Below are 14,301 nucleotides of genomic sequence, written 5' to 3' on the forward strand. Positions count from 1 at the left end.
TAAACCCAAACAGTACCAGTTAGCCCTGCCCCTCTCCTTACACTATTTTCAGAGGCTTGAATCAGCCTCAGACAGGGGCATCACTGATGGCTTTATGCATCAGCTGACACTTTAAGCCAATGAGTAGCACCCCATTCACACGACGACTTGAGAGACGTAACAGTAGCGCCCTTTCATTCTGATGAACTTGTCGTGGTGCCCGGAGGTTCACTTTAAATAAAGCTTAACATGCAAATGGAGTGTGTGTGAAGCTTGGTTAGAGAATTAAGTAATGCATGAAGCTATGAGACTGCTTTGCATTATGTGAAGCTTGGTGTGAGTACACAGGTGCATTGTATAAAGCTATGTGTGCACCAGCCAGGTAGCACTGTGTGAAGATAGGATTGAGCACTGCTCATTGTGTGAGTACACAGGTGCATTTGAGCACAGCTCATTGTGTGAGTACACAGGTGCATTGTATAAAGCTAGGTGTGCACCAGCCAGGTAGCACTGTGTAAAGATAGGTTTGAGCACTGCTCATTGTGTGAGTACACAGGTGCATTTGAGCACAGCTCATTGTGTGAGTACACAGGTGCATTGTATAAAGCTAGGTGTGCACCAGCCAGGTAGCACTGTGTGAAGATAGGTTTGAGCACTGCTCATTGTGTGAGTACACAGGTGCATTGTATAAAGCTATGTGTGTACCAGCCAGGTAGCACTGTGTGAAGATAGGTTTGAGCACTGCTTATTGTGTGAGTACACAGGTGCATTGTATAAAGCTATGTGTGCACCAGCCAGGTAGCACTGTGTGAAGATAGGTTTGAGCACTGCTTATTGTGTGAGTACACAGGTGCATTGTATAAAGCTATGTGTGTACCAGCCAGGTAGCACTGTGTGAAGATAGGTTTGAGCACTGCTTATTGTGTGAATACACAGGTGCATTGTATAAAGCTATGTGTGTACCAGCCAGGTAGCACTGTGTGAAGATAGGTTTGAGCACTGCTCATTGTGTGAGCACACAGGTGCATTGTATAAAGCCAGGTAGCACTGCGTGAAGATATGTTTGAGCACTGCTCATTGTGTGAGCACACAGGTGCATTGTATAAAGCCAGGTAGCACTGCGTGAAGATATGTTTGAGCACTGCTCATTGTGTGAGCACACAGGTGCATTGTATAAAGCCAGGTGTGCACCAGCCAGGTAGCACTGTGTGAAGATAGGTTTGAGCACTGCTCATTGTGTGAGTACACAGGTGCATTGTATAAAGCCAGGTGTGCACCAGCCAGGTAGCACTGTGTGAAGATAGGTTTGAGCACTGCTCATTGTGTGAGCACACAGGTGCATTGTATAAAGCCATGTGTGCACCAGCCAGGTAGCACTGTGTGAAGATAGGTTTGAGCACTGCTCATTGTGTGAGTACACAGGTGCATTGTATAAAGCTATGTGTGTACCAGCCAGGTAGCACTGTGTGAAGATAGGTTTGAGCACTGCTAATTGTGTGAGCACACAGGTGCATTGTATAAAGCCAGGTAGCACTGCGTGAAGATATGTTTGAGCACTGCTCATTGTGTGCGCACACCGGTGCATTGTATAAAGCTATGTGTGCACCAGCCAGGTAGCACTGTGTGAAGATAGGTTTGAGCACTGCTCATTGTGTGAGTACACAGGTGCATTGTATAAAGCCAGGTGTGCACCAGCCAGGTAGCACTGTGTGAAGATAGGTTTGAGCACTGCTCATTGTGTGAGCACACAGGTGCATTGTATAAAGCTAGGTGTGCACCAGCCAGGTAGCACTGTGTGAAGATAGGTTTGAGCACTGCTCATTGTGTGAGTACACAGGTGCATTGTATAAAGCCAGGTGTGCACCAGCCAGGTAGCACTGTGTGAAGATAGGTTTGAGCACTGCTCATTGTGTGAGTACACAGGTGCATTGTATAAAGCTATGTGTGCACCAGCCAGGTAGCACTGTGTGAAGATAAATTTGAGCACTGCTCATTGTGTGAGTACACAGGTGCATTGTATAAAGCTATGTGTGTACCAGCCAGGTAGCACTGTGTGAAGATAGGTTTGAGCACTGCTCATTGTGTGAGTACACAGGTGCATTGTATAAAGCTAGGTGTGCACCAGCCAGGTAGCACTGTGTGAAGATAGGTTTGAGCACTGCTCATTGTGTAAAGCAAAGTGTGAGTTCTAAACACTGTTTAAAGTTGACTTGAGTCATTGCACTGTGTAATGCTAGGTGTTAGCCATCAGCATTAAAGTTATGTGTCCTCTTTTATGAGGCTAGTTCACCAATTTGTTAGGTGTCAGTGTTTGGCTGTGTGTTTAAGGTATGCTTGGACTGGCCATTGGGTAAACCAGGCAAATGCTCAGATCATGCTAAGATCATAGGCCGAGTCCAACATGGGAGATCAGAGGATTTTTCCTGCTGGCCCATGCAGAGCCGGCGTTGTCCCATATCAAAGATCTCTCTCAATGGCCCACAGGTACTTCACTGCGGCAGAGGAAAGGAGAGGTGAGAGAAGGACCTGGGGACTCGCGAGCTCAGAAGGTTGCCACAGTTACCATGGCAATGTTCCGTCAGTGCTGAATCTCACTAGAGTGAACTCTACGCAGAGAAGCTGCAGGCTAGAGTTTACTCAGTACCATTAGACCACCAGGGTTTACAATGTCCCGCGTCCCTGGGTAAAGGTGAGAGGAAGAGGGGGGGATTGAAAGTTTATTATTACGCAAACACACTCTTTACAGCCCCTACACACACTACATCACATATACAACTTACATTACAGCCCGTATACACACTATACCCAGTGGCGTAATTACCATGATTGCAGGGGTCACAGGAATGGGACAAATGAAGGGGCTGTGGGAGGAGGGAATGGGACACATGGAGGGGCTGTGGGAGGAGGGAATGGGACACATGGAGGGGCTGAGGGAGGAGGGAATGGGACACATGGAGGGGCTGAGGGAGGAGGGAATGGGACACATGGAGGGGCTGAGGGAGGAGGGAATGGGACACATGAAGGGGCTGAGGGAGGAGGGAATGGGACACATGGAGGGGCTGAGGGAGGAGGGAATGGGACACATGGAGGGGCTGAGGAGAGGAAATTAGTCATTGTTGATAACCAAACACCCAGGGCCAGCACAGCCATTAGGAAAACTAAGCATTCGCCTAGGGCGCCAGCCTGCTGGGGGCGCCCACCTGGATATTGCCTGGTGGGCTGCCCATGTCTTGGGCCGCAGCGCTGGGCGAGCGCTGCCCCCTCCCCCCTAGCGCCGGTCCGATCCTCCAGGCGCTCAAAGGTGGGGACGTGTGTGTGTTTTATGTCTCTCAGTAAGTGTATGTTTGAGTGTGTGTCTACCAGTGAGTGAGTGACATGAGGGGGCGGCAAAATGGATCTTTGCCTAGGGTGGCAGAAATTCTTGCACCAGCCCTGCAAACACCCACCCCTGTCTGGCCCTGCCCCCTTCTCACTGATGGAAAAATGCCCAGTCCGGATTGTTTTTCCCTCTCCTGTCCTATGTAAAGGTAATGCGATGTAACCTGGTAATGGAGCTCATATTACTTAATATTGCATTTATCTGTGTTTATACAAAAAAAGCACAATTTGTGTTCTGGCACATTTGAAACCTTGTACAATCTTGGAAAAGAGTCGTTTTTATCTAAAATTGTTCTACTACCAATTAGAGTTTGATCCATTCATATTCCGGATGCAATCAAAAGGTTAAACATGTTTTATTAATAATAATAATAATAATAAAATATTTCTGTGTGCATTCCTGACTTGCAGTGTGTGGAAGATTCTGCTGACTATGCCTAGCTAAATTTAGAATAAACTTTTTTTGAATTCCGTTTTTAATGAAATAATCTAATAATGTTTGATTAACTATTGACCGCATGCTGAATCATATTGTGAAAACTATCTTTATATATGTGACTTCGGGCTGTTTTTCTTTTTCAAAACATTCAGGTCCTTTTTTCTCAGTAAAAATAAATAAATCTTGCAATAAAATGTATTCTTTCCTACAATACGTTGTTGGTTACCACCAGTGAGACACGTTGGTTGTTAAGAAGTGACCTTCTGTGTTTTGTTCAGCAATAAGTTAAATGAGATATGGACACATCATGCTAAATCGTGTTCTAAAATGATCTACTATAGCGCTAAATATGGCATGTTATCATTTTGAGTATTATTTTGTTTTTTGTTTTGTTTTTTTCTGAATAGTTGAATTAATAGAAAATCCTATGAGATTGCTAGCAAGGATTAACCTGTGAGACAATATTTGGATTCCGTTTAAGCTGACATTTCTACTGTACTAAACATGTTTAATATACTCACCAGGGAGGCAGTGTAAGAAATGTGAATACATTTTGATGCATTGGTATTTGTTCCTTTTGTCTTTTATACGCTTTCAGTCTAGATTGTTAAACTTCAGACCGGGTCCTTAAAGAAGACTATATTCGCTTCTGTCAAACAAAGTCATGCAATATAATTCATCAGCTGTTTATAATGCTGTATGTAAAATGAATGGTAACTTGTCTAATAGTTTTAATATATATATATAATAAAATCTTTCCTACACATACAATAATACTTCTGAAACAGAATGTCTGCGGTGATGCTCTGATTAGTTTTTTTTTTTTTAAATATGCACCAATTTTTTCCATTGTGTTTTAATTTCTAATTACATTTTTTATACTACAGGACAATGTATACAATATTTAAGAATTCTAAGGTTCTGTAGTAAAATGTTTATCTAAAAATCACAGCATTTTATTTGTTTGGTTTATCCATGAATTGACCAGGAGACAGAGGTACACCTCTATTTGGCAACAACGAGATGCTGTCTTGACCCCCTGGTTTAACCCTTTATGCGCATTTTAACCCCTCTTTTGCAGCCCAAGTCTCTCCACCCCCGCCCCACGCTGCTCTGTGCTCCCTACTAGTTATTGTTGCAATGCCAGGGACCTGGGAGCTGCAGAAGATGAGAATGGCCATGTTACTCTGATAGTCTGCAGAGAATGGTGTGCATTGAGGCCACAGAGGCGAAGATACAGCTGTTCATCTTATTCATGCCCCCTCCACTAACATGGCCACTCTCCAATTGTAGACCGGGCAGAGGTGCAAGCATACCCCCGCTCCTGACACCCAGGGCCAACTGACCACCATTATTAGTACTACTGCAAGGGGATGGTAAATATTGGGCTGAATTGGAAAAACTCCCCAACATTTTTCTTTTCCAGCTTTGCTATTTTTCCCTTAGATTTGCAATTCCTTTGAAAGTTCCTCATAATTCCTGGGTTAGTCAACAGCTCATATGAAAACCTCATTATTACAGAAAGTTGTAATGTTAAAGTAGCAGTGTAGGTACCATGACCCATACTTGCCGATATACTGGTTATGGTGCCATTTTTTTTTTTACCAAAGCCAGTTGTGCCTGAGGCCTGGCCCTCTACCCTGGTTTTTCTAAGAATACAAAATCAGCTAGTGGAATGTCCATACTAGCAGTATTTCATCCATATTTTAGTACTATTAATTAGGTGAGCGTGAACACCCAATTTATAACACTAAATATGAATAAAAATGTGGAACTTCTACAATCTCAATAGGTGAGCAGGAGGTCAGGCAATGGTAGTCCTCAGCACACCAATTTGGTCAAACCACTATCAATAGCAGTTTAATTAGGGTGAGGGGGGGTGGGGGGTTTGGGAGGGGGGCACTGATAGCCAGATGGCACCGTGATCATGATGTTAAAATGCATAGGCTACTCCTTTAAAGAGACACCACTAGTTCCTCTCATTTCTTAGATTGCCATAGCCAAACACATGCATTGCATTGGTCATTCTGCTGAAGAGAGAAGCAAGCTTTGTGTAAGTATTAATCCCAACAGATATCAAAGGTTCAGCTATAGCAGTCTAAAATTACGGCAGGAGGGCAGGGCCTGACTGCAGAGCCGTGCAGACGTGTCTCTCTGGGGCTCCCGCACGAAGCGACTAACTGAGTTGGTAACCTGCTCGGTAAAGCGGTGACGAGACGTTTTCAGTTCCTAACAAGACAGACAAAGCTGGGACCTACCGGGGGACACCAATCATGTCGCCCAAATGCATGGAATCTCCGCATCGGCATCTGCGGCCTACACACGCGGCAGGCGCGGGGGGGACGGCCACTCCCCTGTGCCTATCAGCCGTGGAACGATCAAGCTTGCACCTCCGTTCCCCCCCCCATGGACCGGTGGGGGTCATCCCGGTCCCCGCCAGCCCGAAGCACAAGGCACAGTCACTCTCCCGATCAAGCTGTAAAGGAGACGGCCAGCGCAAGATGGCGGACAAACACATGGGAGCAGAGCTCAAGTCACCACGACTTACTGACAAGCAGCTCACTCTGACGGAGTACTACTCCATACAACTAGACATTATATTCCAGCGCTTCTGGGACAACATGGAGCAACGTAGTAAGCAGACATCCCCTGCACCGGAACAGTGGGCAGTAAAACAGAGGGAGCAGAGCGAGAAGGGGCCGCGCTCGGGCACTTCACGCAGAGTCGCATCCAATATTCACGCTGGCAGCCTACCTGGGCCGAAGGCCACACGGAGACTAATTCCGCAGCACCGACCACACCGCCGGAAGCCTGACCGCTGCAGGCGGCGGCAGAACTACCGGGCTCTCCAGGACGCCCATGAAGGGGTAGACCCGGCCTCATCGAGCCCCCGAGTCTGTGGCTCACCGGTGCTGGCCCTACTAACGACCCGGGGCAGGAAGGCGGCTCCCTACCACTCGCCCCTCACCCTAACCATGGGGATAGTGCAGGTACTAACGTCAGTGTCACTCCGCAGAGGTATCGGCTGAAGCGGACCGATAGTCCCGCAGGACCTGCCCGCAGAAACCCCTGGCAATGGACTGCACTACATATAACCGTCACCTGAACTGTCCATGTTGCCTCCTATGACCACAACCACTTCTTTACTCCGTTCTTGCCTTGCATTGCCATGATGGACTGGCGGTTCCTACAGCATGTTCCCATAACCTGTTTTATTTACGCCTAAATAAGCAGTGCCTAAAACTAGCAAAGCGCAGGACTGTTGTGTTTAGCCTATTTGCAAATGTTTATTATTTAGAAAACGCAAAGCCATACAGCTTCAACCATAGGCACAACTCCTACTGCCATATACATGTCTAACCCAGCTTTTTCTATTACTCACTACTAGTGAACCATAGTCTGCTGCTTCACTATTTACCAATCACAATAGGAGGTGTTTGATATATGTAGTTTATCTGCCTACTAGGTTAAAACATGCTATTCCTATCACCTAAACATATCATTTATGCAAGTATTTAACCCCTTAAGGACCAAACTTCTGGAATAAAAGGGAATCATGACATGTCACACATGTCATGTGTCCTTAAGGGGTTAAAGCATGTATCCAGCAAATAGTGAACAGATTTAATGCCTACAAGAAATCATAGCTATGTACCTACTTATTAAAAAGCGCATTGTCTAGCAAATACCCTACCTGTTATTAATCAATGGTTTAAGCTTGTTAATATAGTTTAAAATTAGGTACATTGACAGACCTGTTGGTAATTTAGGACTGCACCAGGATAGCTGATCTAGCACTGTTAAGCTTCAATCATTCTTTTTCTTTTAATTTACTTCAGTTAACCAAGCTCCTATCATTATGTTGTTCACATGACGTTTAAAAAAAAAAAAAAAAATGGCTGTCTTTCTTAGGAGTGTATTACACACCATCTTGTTATTATTAACCTGTGTTACCTCACAATGCCTCCTTTTTCTATTCTGTACCCCATAACGCATGTGCCATAATAAAAGAAAGATTTACAAAAATTACGGCAAAACAAATGGAAACCCAGTGAGAATGTCTTATCCCTGGAATGGTGATAATTGGAGCTTACATTGTTATTATTATTATTATTATTATTATATTTATATAGTGCTAACACATTCTGTAGCGCTTTACAATGGGTGGACTGACAAACCACCATCTAAAATGACACCATGGGGGAATGCCCTGTGCCAGGGACGAACCATGGCAATGGCTCCATAATATAATGCTTAGCACCATGTCAGAAAGACAGTGCCACCAACAATGGTGTTATCTCCCAATAATCTGACCCGTTTCCAAGCAGGTGGGTCAGTCTTCTCTTCCACGATAATTCATACTTAAAATAGGTTAGAAAAAACAGTCCATCCCATGCGTTAACCTGTTTGTTAAAATATATATGTATACCACAGTACATGACTGCAAACAGTATTATTTTATAAAATATTTTACCAAAAAACAACAAATTATCATTTTTCTTGTGTCCGTCAATATGTATATGCAATTGAAAGTTTTTGAATTACACATAAAAAGCAGACAGCCAGTTTAGCAGCACATTTAGACCCCGATGATGCAGTTTTTGTAGCATTGTTTGAGTGTAAACATGTCCTGCAATATTTCACCACTGTGTCGATTTACAATGTATGTTCTAGATGTGTTTCTGTACAGCCTGTATTTCACATTTATAAACACGAATATATCTGAACTTCCCACCCAAACATAGTGATGTTGATAAACCAGTATGTAAGACTGCCCATTACATTAATGTCTTTGTTTGTTTGTTTGGAAGATACTGGAAAATTAACTGGAGGTTTACAGATCTTTTATTTGTTTTGGCATTTTACCGTTGTAGTCATCAGAGACCATAAGCGTAAAGGTGGAGCCCTGCTAGCTTTTGGGACATAGGAAACAAGCATCCTCTAGAGTCTAGAATGTAAGCTCATTGAGCAGGGCCCTCCACCTCTCTGTTCCTGTGTGTCCAACTTGTCTGGTTGCAATTACATGTCTGTTAGTCCACCCCTTGTACAGCGCTACGGAATCTGATGGTGCTATATAAATAATATAATAATAATAGTCTGCACCTTTACTGGCTAGCTAGGGACCGAGTATGCTTCTTCGACTATCTCACTTTGCAGTTAAATCAGAGATAGAAATTGTAACAGCAGCTACGTAGACATATGGTGAGGATACAGTCATTTGACATTTAGATGTATTTATTAATCCAAAATAAAATAAAAATCTGAAATACAAACATAAAGTAAACATAGTAGCAAAATCTATTCGATAGACAGACAGACGGATGGATGGATGGATAGATAGATAATGTTGTGTTAACGTGTTCAATGGCTGCTCACCATTGGTCACTGCCCCAATATAAAAATCCACGTAATGATAGCAGTGACTTCTGGGGTCTTCGTTCCCCCACATTGGAAACTTGTTTGAACAGGGCCTTCTTTATCGCTTTCTCTGCCAGTATTACTGCGTATGTCAATTATTTTCCAAACAATACTTAAAGGGCTGCAGAAAATGTTGCTGCTAATATCAGACTGCTGTAATGTTACAATATAATCGCTATAATTTATATTATAAATATCCACGAGTGGCTTGGTAATAATGCACCAAGCCATGGATTGCCGCCGTTACCTGTATACTTTGTTTTATGTATGTAAATACACATGTATAAAGCGATCTAAATAAAGCTTATTTAATTCCTATTCAGGAGAAACCCGGAGAGCTAGCGAGGGGCAGGATATTACTCCAGCTAAGTACCTATTTACTAACATGTCAGATATGTAGGTACAGGTAGCTGGTATTCCTCTTACAAGGATCCTAAACCTGAGGCCTACAGTTCAGTATCCAGAACTCCTAATAATATAATGATGTGCAGTCGCTAAACTCGGAATTATGGAAGCTTGTCAAAAGAATGGCAAATTCTTACTCCTTAAAAACTGTGCTGGGAAAATCGCTGACTGGGAGGGGGGGGGGGGGGGGGGGGGGGTTACACATCAGCTAAAATTTGCAATTCCCTAGTAAGTTCTCCATAATTCCCTGTTTGGCGAATAAACTCCAAGTAAAATCCCATAATTACATCTACAAACAGAAACAGAAAATGATGGTTTGTATACTTAAAATTGATTTTTTTTAGAAAAATAAAAGTTTGTTTCAAAACATTTGTGAAACTGTTAATTTCTAACAAAATGAGAAAAACTGCCGGCTGAATATACACGCAGTTACAGATTTGTAAAATGTATTGGTTTTAGAAATTCATTGATATTTTCATCATTTGCTTTCCCAAAAATATACCTGTATTTATTTATTTTTCTTTCTTTCATTATGACATTTATTATTTTTGGAGTTACATCCCAGACTTGTAGTTAAACATGTTGTTACACGGTGGACCTAAAACCTTAAAAAATGCTGAAGGACCCTAAAATGTTTACCTTTATATACAATAAATTGAAAGGGATTGTTCTTTACGTCGTGCGTGGATGAGCTGATGAATATAAAAACATATACAGAATAACCCTGAATTAAAATTTTCAAATTTGAGATCAGAAATTGTTTCATTTTTTTGGCCTAAAAGTTGTGACACTGAATATTCTAAGAATCCCTGACAGTTCCCACATTATGTCAATGTTACATATACAGAGGGTTAAGAATATGTCTAATCAGTATTTACTGCAGTGATGGGTGTGAAGAATTCTATTGATTGGCTTGGTGTAACCTATCACATGATACAGGGTTCATGTATACCCATCCTATAACTGACACAGTGTCCCTGTTTCCCACATTCCCAGATTCAGACTGACCCCAGACAGTGGGACACTGTGGGAAATGGATTTCAGACAGCCCTTATTAACTCCTGCAATGCTGTGTGATTGGAATGGTTCCTACATAGAGATCCAGTCTGATACATTGGAACCCACCCAGCCCCTGCCATTAAATACACACTGGATGAAGATTGGGGTAAATTAACCACAAACACTGGATTGCATTATATATATATTGAATCGGTGGTTTATTCTTCAGTTCGAGTTAATAAAACATGACCTCTCCTATATTGTCTTAATAAACAAAGTAAAATATAAAGTATAATACATTCTTGCAATTCTGACCCCCAATCCGTTATTTAAAAACAAAGTTACAAATCATGAGCCGATTTACAGATTACAATACAGTTTTTCTCTAACGCAATGTCGTGTTTTTAAAGCGAGCGTGTGTGTACCTCTATATTTACTATCAATTCGCTGATCACGGAGTGCCCTTTAATACAATTATTATTATTATTATTATTATGGAGATACATTTGTATTTTGTAATGAGTTTTTTTCTGTTAAATATCTATTTATATTGTGAACATTACAATGCAATACATGGTTTCTAGAAATAGCAATATTATTATTATTATTATTATTATTATTTAATTGTTATATTATATTACTTCTCCAGATAAGATAAATGAACCCACGATAAATGCAGGATAGATTCTAACACAGGATGGATGTGAACGATTTAATTCAAGGTTAAAAAAAAAATATATAGGAAACTTTTTAGGAAAATCTTTTACTGGGAATAACCCGTATCTGGCAAGGCTAGAGGGAGATAAGAAAACACAGGCACCCCTAATTGGTAAAATCTGCCCTGCACCTGGGAATCAATCATTAGAGAGGCATTGAATACAGGACACCCATTGGGATTTGGAAACAGAGAGCGGAATGTGTAACTAGCAGGTAGCCCGTCCATAGTCACCTTAGATATACCTGTGAGGACACTAGCCCTGTCCTGGGCACACTCCTTAGATCCTGACACCCGCTTATTGGACAGAATGCTGTCTATGCTGAAGAGTTTGGGTGGGTTCTGGATTTTTTGGTTGGTGGTCTTTAAGCTGCAGTCTGAAGTTCCTGGTCTTGCCACGTCCTGGTTGGCATCTTCTAAACTTTTCTGTGCCATAGAAGAAATCTGCCTCTCCATCGCACTTTCACTCCCAACATCACAATCCAGATTGCTGGTGGTTTCTTCTTCCTCCTTGTTGAGTGAGACACCCCTTTCCGGCAAGCTTGCTGCAGATAAGGAAACTGAAGGTGGATGTGATCTGTTCCAATGGACAGAGGTCACCCGTGGGTGATTGGAATCCTGACCTGATGGAACATTGGTGGTTTCCATGGGGTCACCTTCCTCATCAGAAGACATCTCCAGACCAGGGTCATCATCACACCCAGAGCTTGGATGTCCTTCAGTGGTAGCTCCAGAGAGCTGAGCATCAGGTTCCAGAGCTATCCCACTCATTACTGCATTGTTACCAGCAGGTTCTGGTTCCCTAGCTTCCCCCACCCCACACACGTTGCTGTCACAGGGTTCTGCTTTATATCTTTTATCCTCAGGAGACAATGGGAGTTTGGGCTTCCTCTTCCGGCGTCGGAAATTACCGTTTTCAAACATATCCAGACACTTGGGGTCCAGTGTCCAGTAACTTCCTTTTCCAGGCTTTTCTCTTTCTCTTGGTACTTTAACAAAGCAGTCATTGAGGGACAGATTGTGTCTTATCGAGTTCTGCCAGCCCTGCTTATTGTCATGGTAGAAGGGAAACCTCTCCATAATGAACTGGTAGATGCCATTGAGAGTCACTCTATGGTCAGGAGAGTCCTTAATCGCCATGGCTATCAATGCAATGTAGCTGTAGGGTGGTTTCTGGGGAGGGTCTTGTCTGGAGAGCATATTTGTAGAAGCAAACCCCAGGTTGGACATCAGTGTCCTGTCTCCCCCATACAGGTAGACCAGAGGTGATCTGTGCAACTCACCTGCGATTTGAGGTAGGGGGTTGTTGTAAATTCGGTTCATAGTTCGATCTGCAGGAGAAGGCTGGATACAGTTGCAGAAGTAAGACGCTGAGATCTGCTGAAGTTCAGGAGAGCTGTGTGTGAGCTGGACCCCACCACTCTCCTCTCCACAGCCTGCTCTCTCCGTGTCCCTTCTTCATAGTTTAAAAATGTTAAATAATTGTTGTAAGTTTGCTATTTTATGTTGACTTAGCGCTGGAAAATAAATTGTCTATAATAAACAGTCATCCAATTCTCAGCCCACCCACATTAATTAAAATTTCATTGCAAAGAAAGAGGAGGAAAAAAAGCCCTCTGCAGTTTGCTCCACGTGTCTTTTCTGGTACCAGCCAATGGGTCTTTAGGTTCTTCTTTCATTTGTTTGTAAAATTAGTCTGTTGATAAGCCTGCCCACCCAAGTTGAATCAAGCTGTGTTTATTTGGAAAAATTTCCGGGCACCCAATACATAAACTCAGTGATCTGCTGTTTGAAATATCACGTCCACCATTCACACTGCTAACTCACAAGAATCGGCAGCACTCAGTAAGCGAAAACAGGATCTGCTTTACATTGCTCCAGAGAAACTTGCAAATGTGGCATTTCTCAAAGAGGCTCAATGTGCTGTGCGTTTTGGGTCTGATTCTGGCCTTGTTAGTCTCTTAGTAATACTAGGTAGAAAGAGAGAGGATCTGGGTTTTACAGAGGTGTTAGTATTAAGGGCTTACTTTCTAAACAGCGAATAACTGACAAGAGAATTGCTCATCCTAGGCCAGAATTGTAAGAATCTCCAACTCAGCTCATTGTGCTCCAAACTTGGGGTTTCCATGTCAATTCTCCTCACTTCTCTCACTGTGAGGTGAACTGTTATAAAGTCACTGTTTAGTGGTTTATTTGCTAAATAACTGATTTGAAGTGACATTTAAGCAAATTGCTACATTTATGCTAAAAAATAAACAGGCTGTGGCTATAAATGAGTTGTGGATTTTGTTTTCCTCCAATCCTCTATTGTTGCCTAAACTTTGCAATTCAATTTATTACATTTCGGGTTTTTTTTGTGAACGCTTGTAATTAGTCTGGAATTAACCATTTAATTTTAGATTTGAGGATGAATTAGGAAAAACTAAAATTCTCCATCTTGGCTATATTTCCAGCCTGATTAATCTGGACTAAATCCGGTAAAGTCGTGGGGCATTACACGTTTCGGCCTTTAAACTCTTGGATACTGAGAAAATGGGAATTGTGAGTTCACCCGGAACATGCATTTCTCAGCATTGGTGCTGCAGTGGAGAACAACATTTATACAAAATACAGATTAAGGAACAGCACACACAAGAATACAGTTTTTTATTTTGCAAGGGTACTTAACATAACCTATCTTAATGTAGGACCCACCGATATTGGGGTACTGTGGAGTACTGCTGGGCTTTACACCATGTGGCCATATAGTGGAACTCAATCCACATATTTGTTTGCTAAGAGAGGTCATTTTAAGTAGATTTGTAAAATGTAAATTCTTTAACCTGGTTTTGTGTAAACTGTTAAATATATGTTAAAACTACTGCTGTGGTGTGCATTGAATCTAATTCCCAATGTAAGAACTGCTGCCCTGAACTATCCTGCGTTTCCTTAAGGTAAAAATATATAACCTGCAATATCCATTTCCTAT

At 42.3% G+C, this 14,301-nt stretch overlaps 1 protein-coding gene across 1 annotated transcript; it reads right to left on the reverse strand.

The window, feature by feature from the left end:
• Window positions 1–11,292: 11,292 nt before the first annotated feature.
• Window positions 11,293–12,781, reverse strand: FOXL1 (forkhead box L1). Its single transcript, XM_063437448.1, has one exon. The coding sequence runs from the start codon at window positions 12,654–12,656 to the stop codon at window positions 11,382–11,384; it is 1,275 nt and encodes a 424-aa protein (XP_063293518.1). The 5' UTR covers window positions 12,657–12,781; the 3' UTR covers window positions 11,293–11,381.
• Window positions 12,782–14,301: the final 1,520 nt, after the last annotated feature.

The sequence above is a fragment of the Pelobates fuscus genome, chromosome 12 (genome assembly GCF_036172605.1).
Source record: "Pelobates fuscus isolate aPelFus1 chromosome 12, aPelFus1.pri, whole genome shotgun sequence".
NCBI classification, from domain to species: Eukaryota; Metazoa; Chordata; class Amphibia; order Anura; family Pelobatidae; genus Pelobates; species Pelobates fuscus.

What these genes read in the sequence shown, in the direction of transcription:
- FOXL1 (XM_063437448.1), bottom strand. Translation starts at nt 12,656, where the DNA reads ATGAACCGAATTTACAACAACCCCCTACCTCAAATCGCAGGTGAGTTG.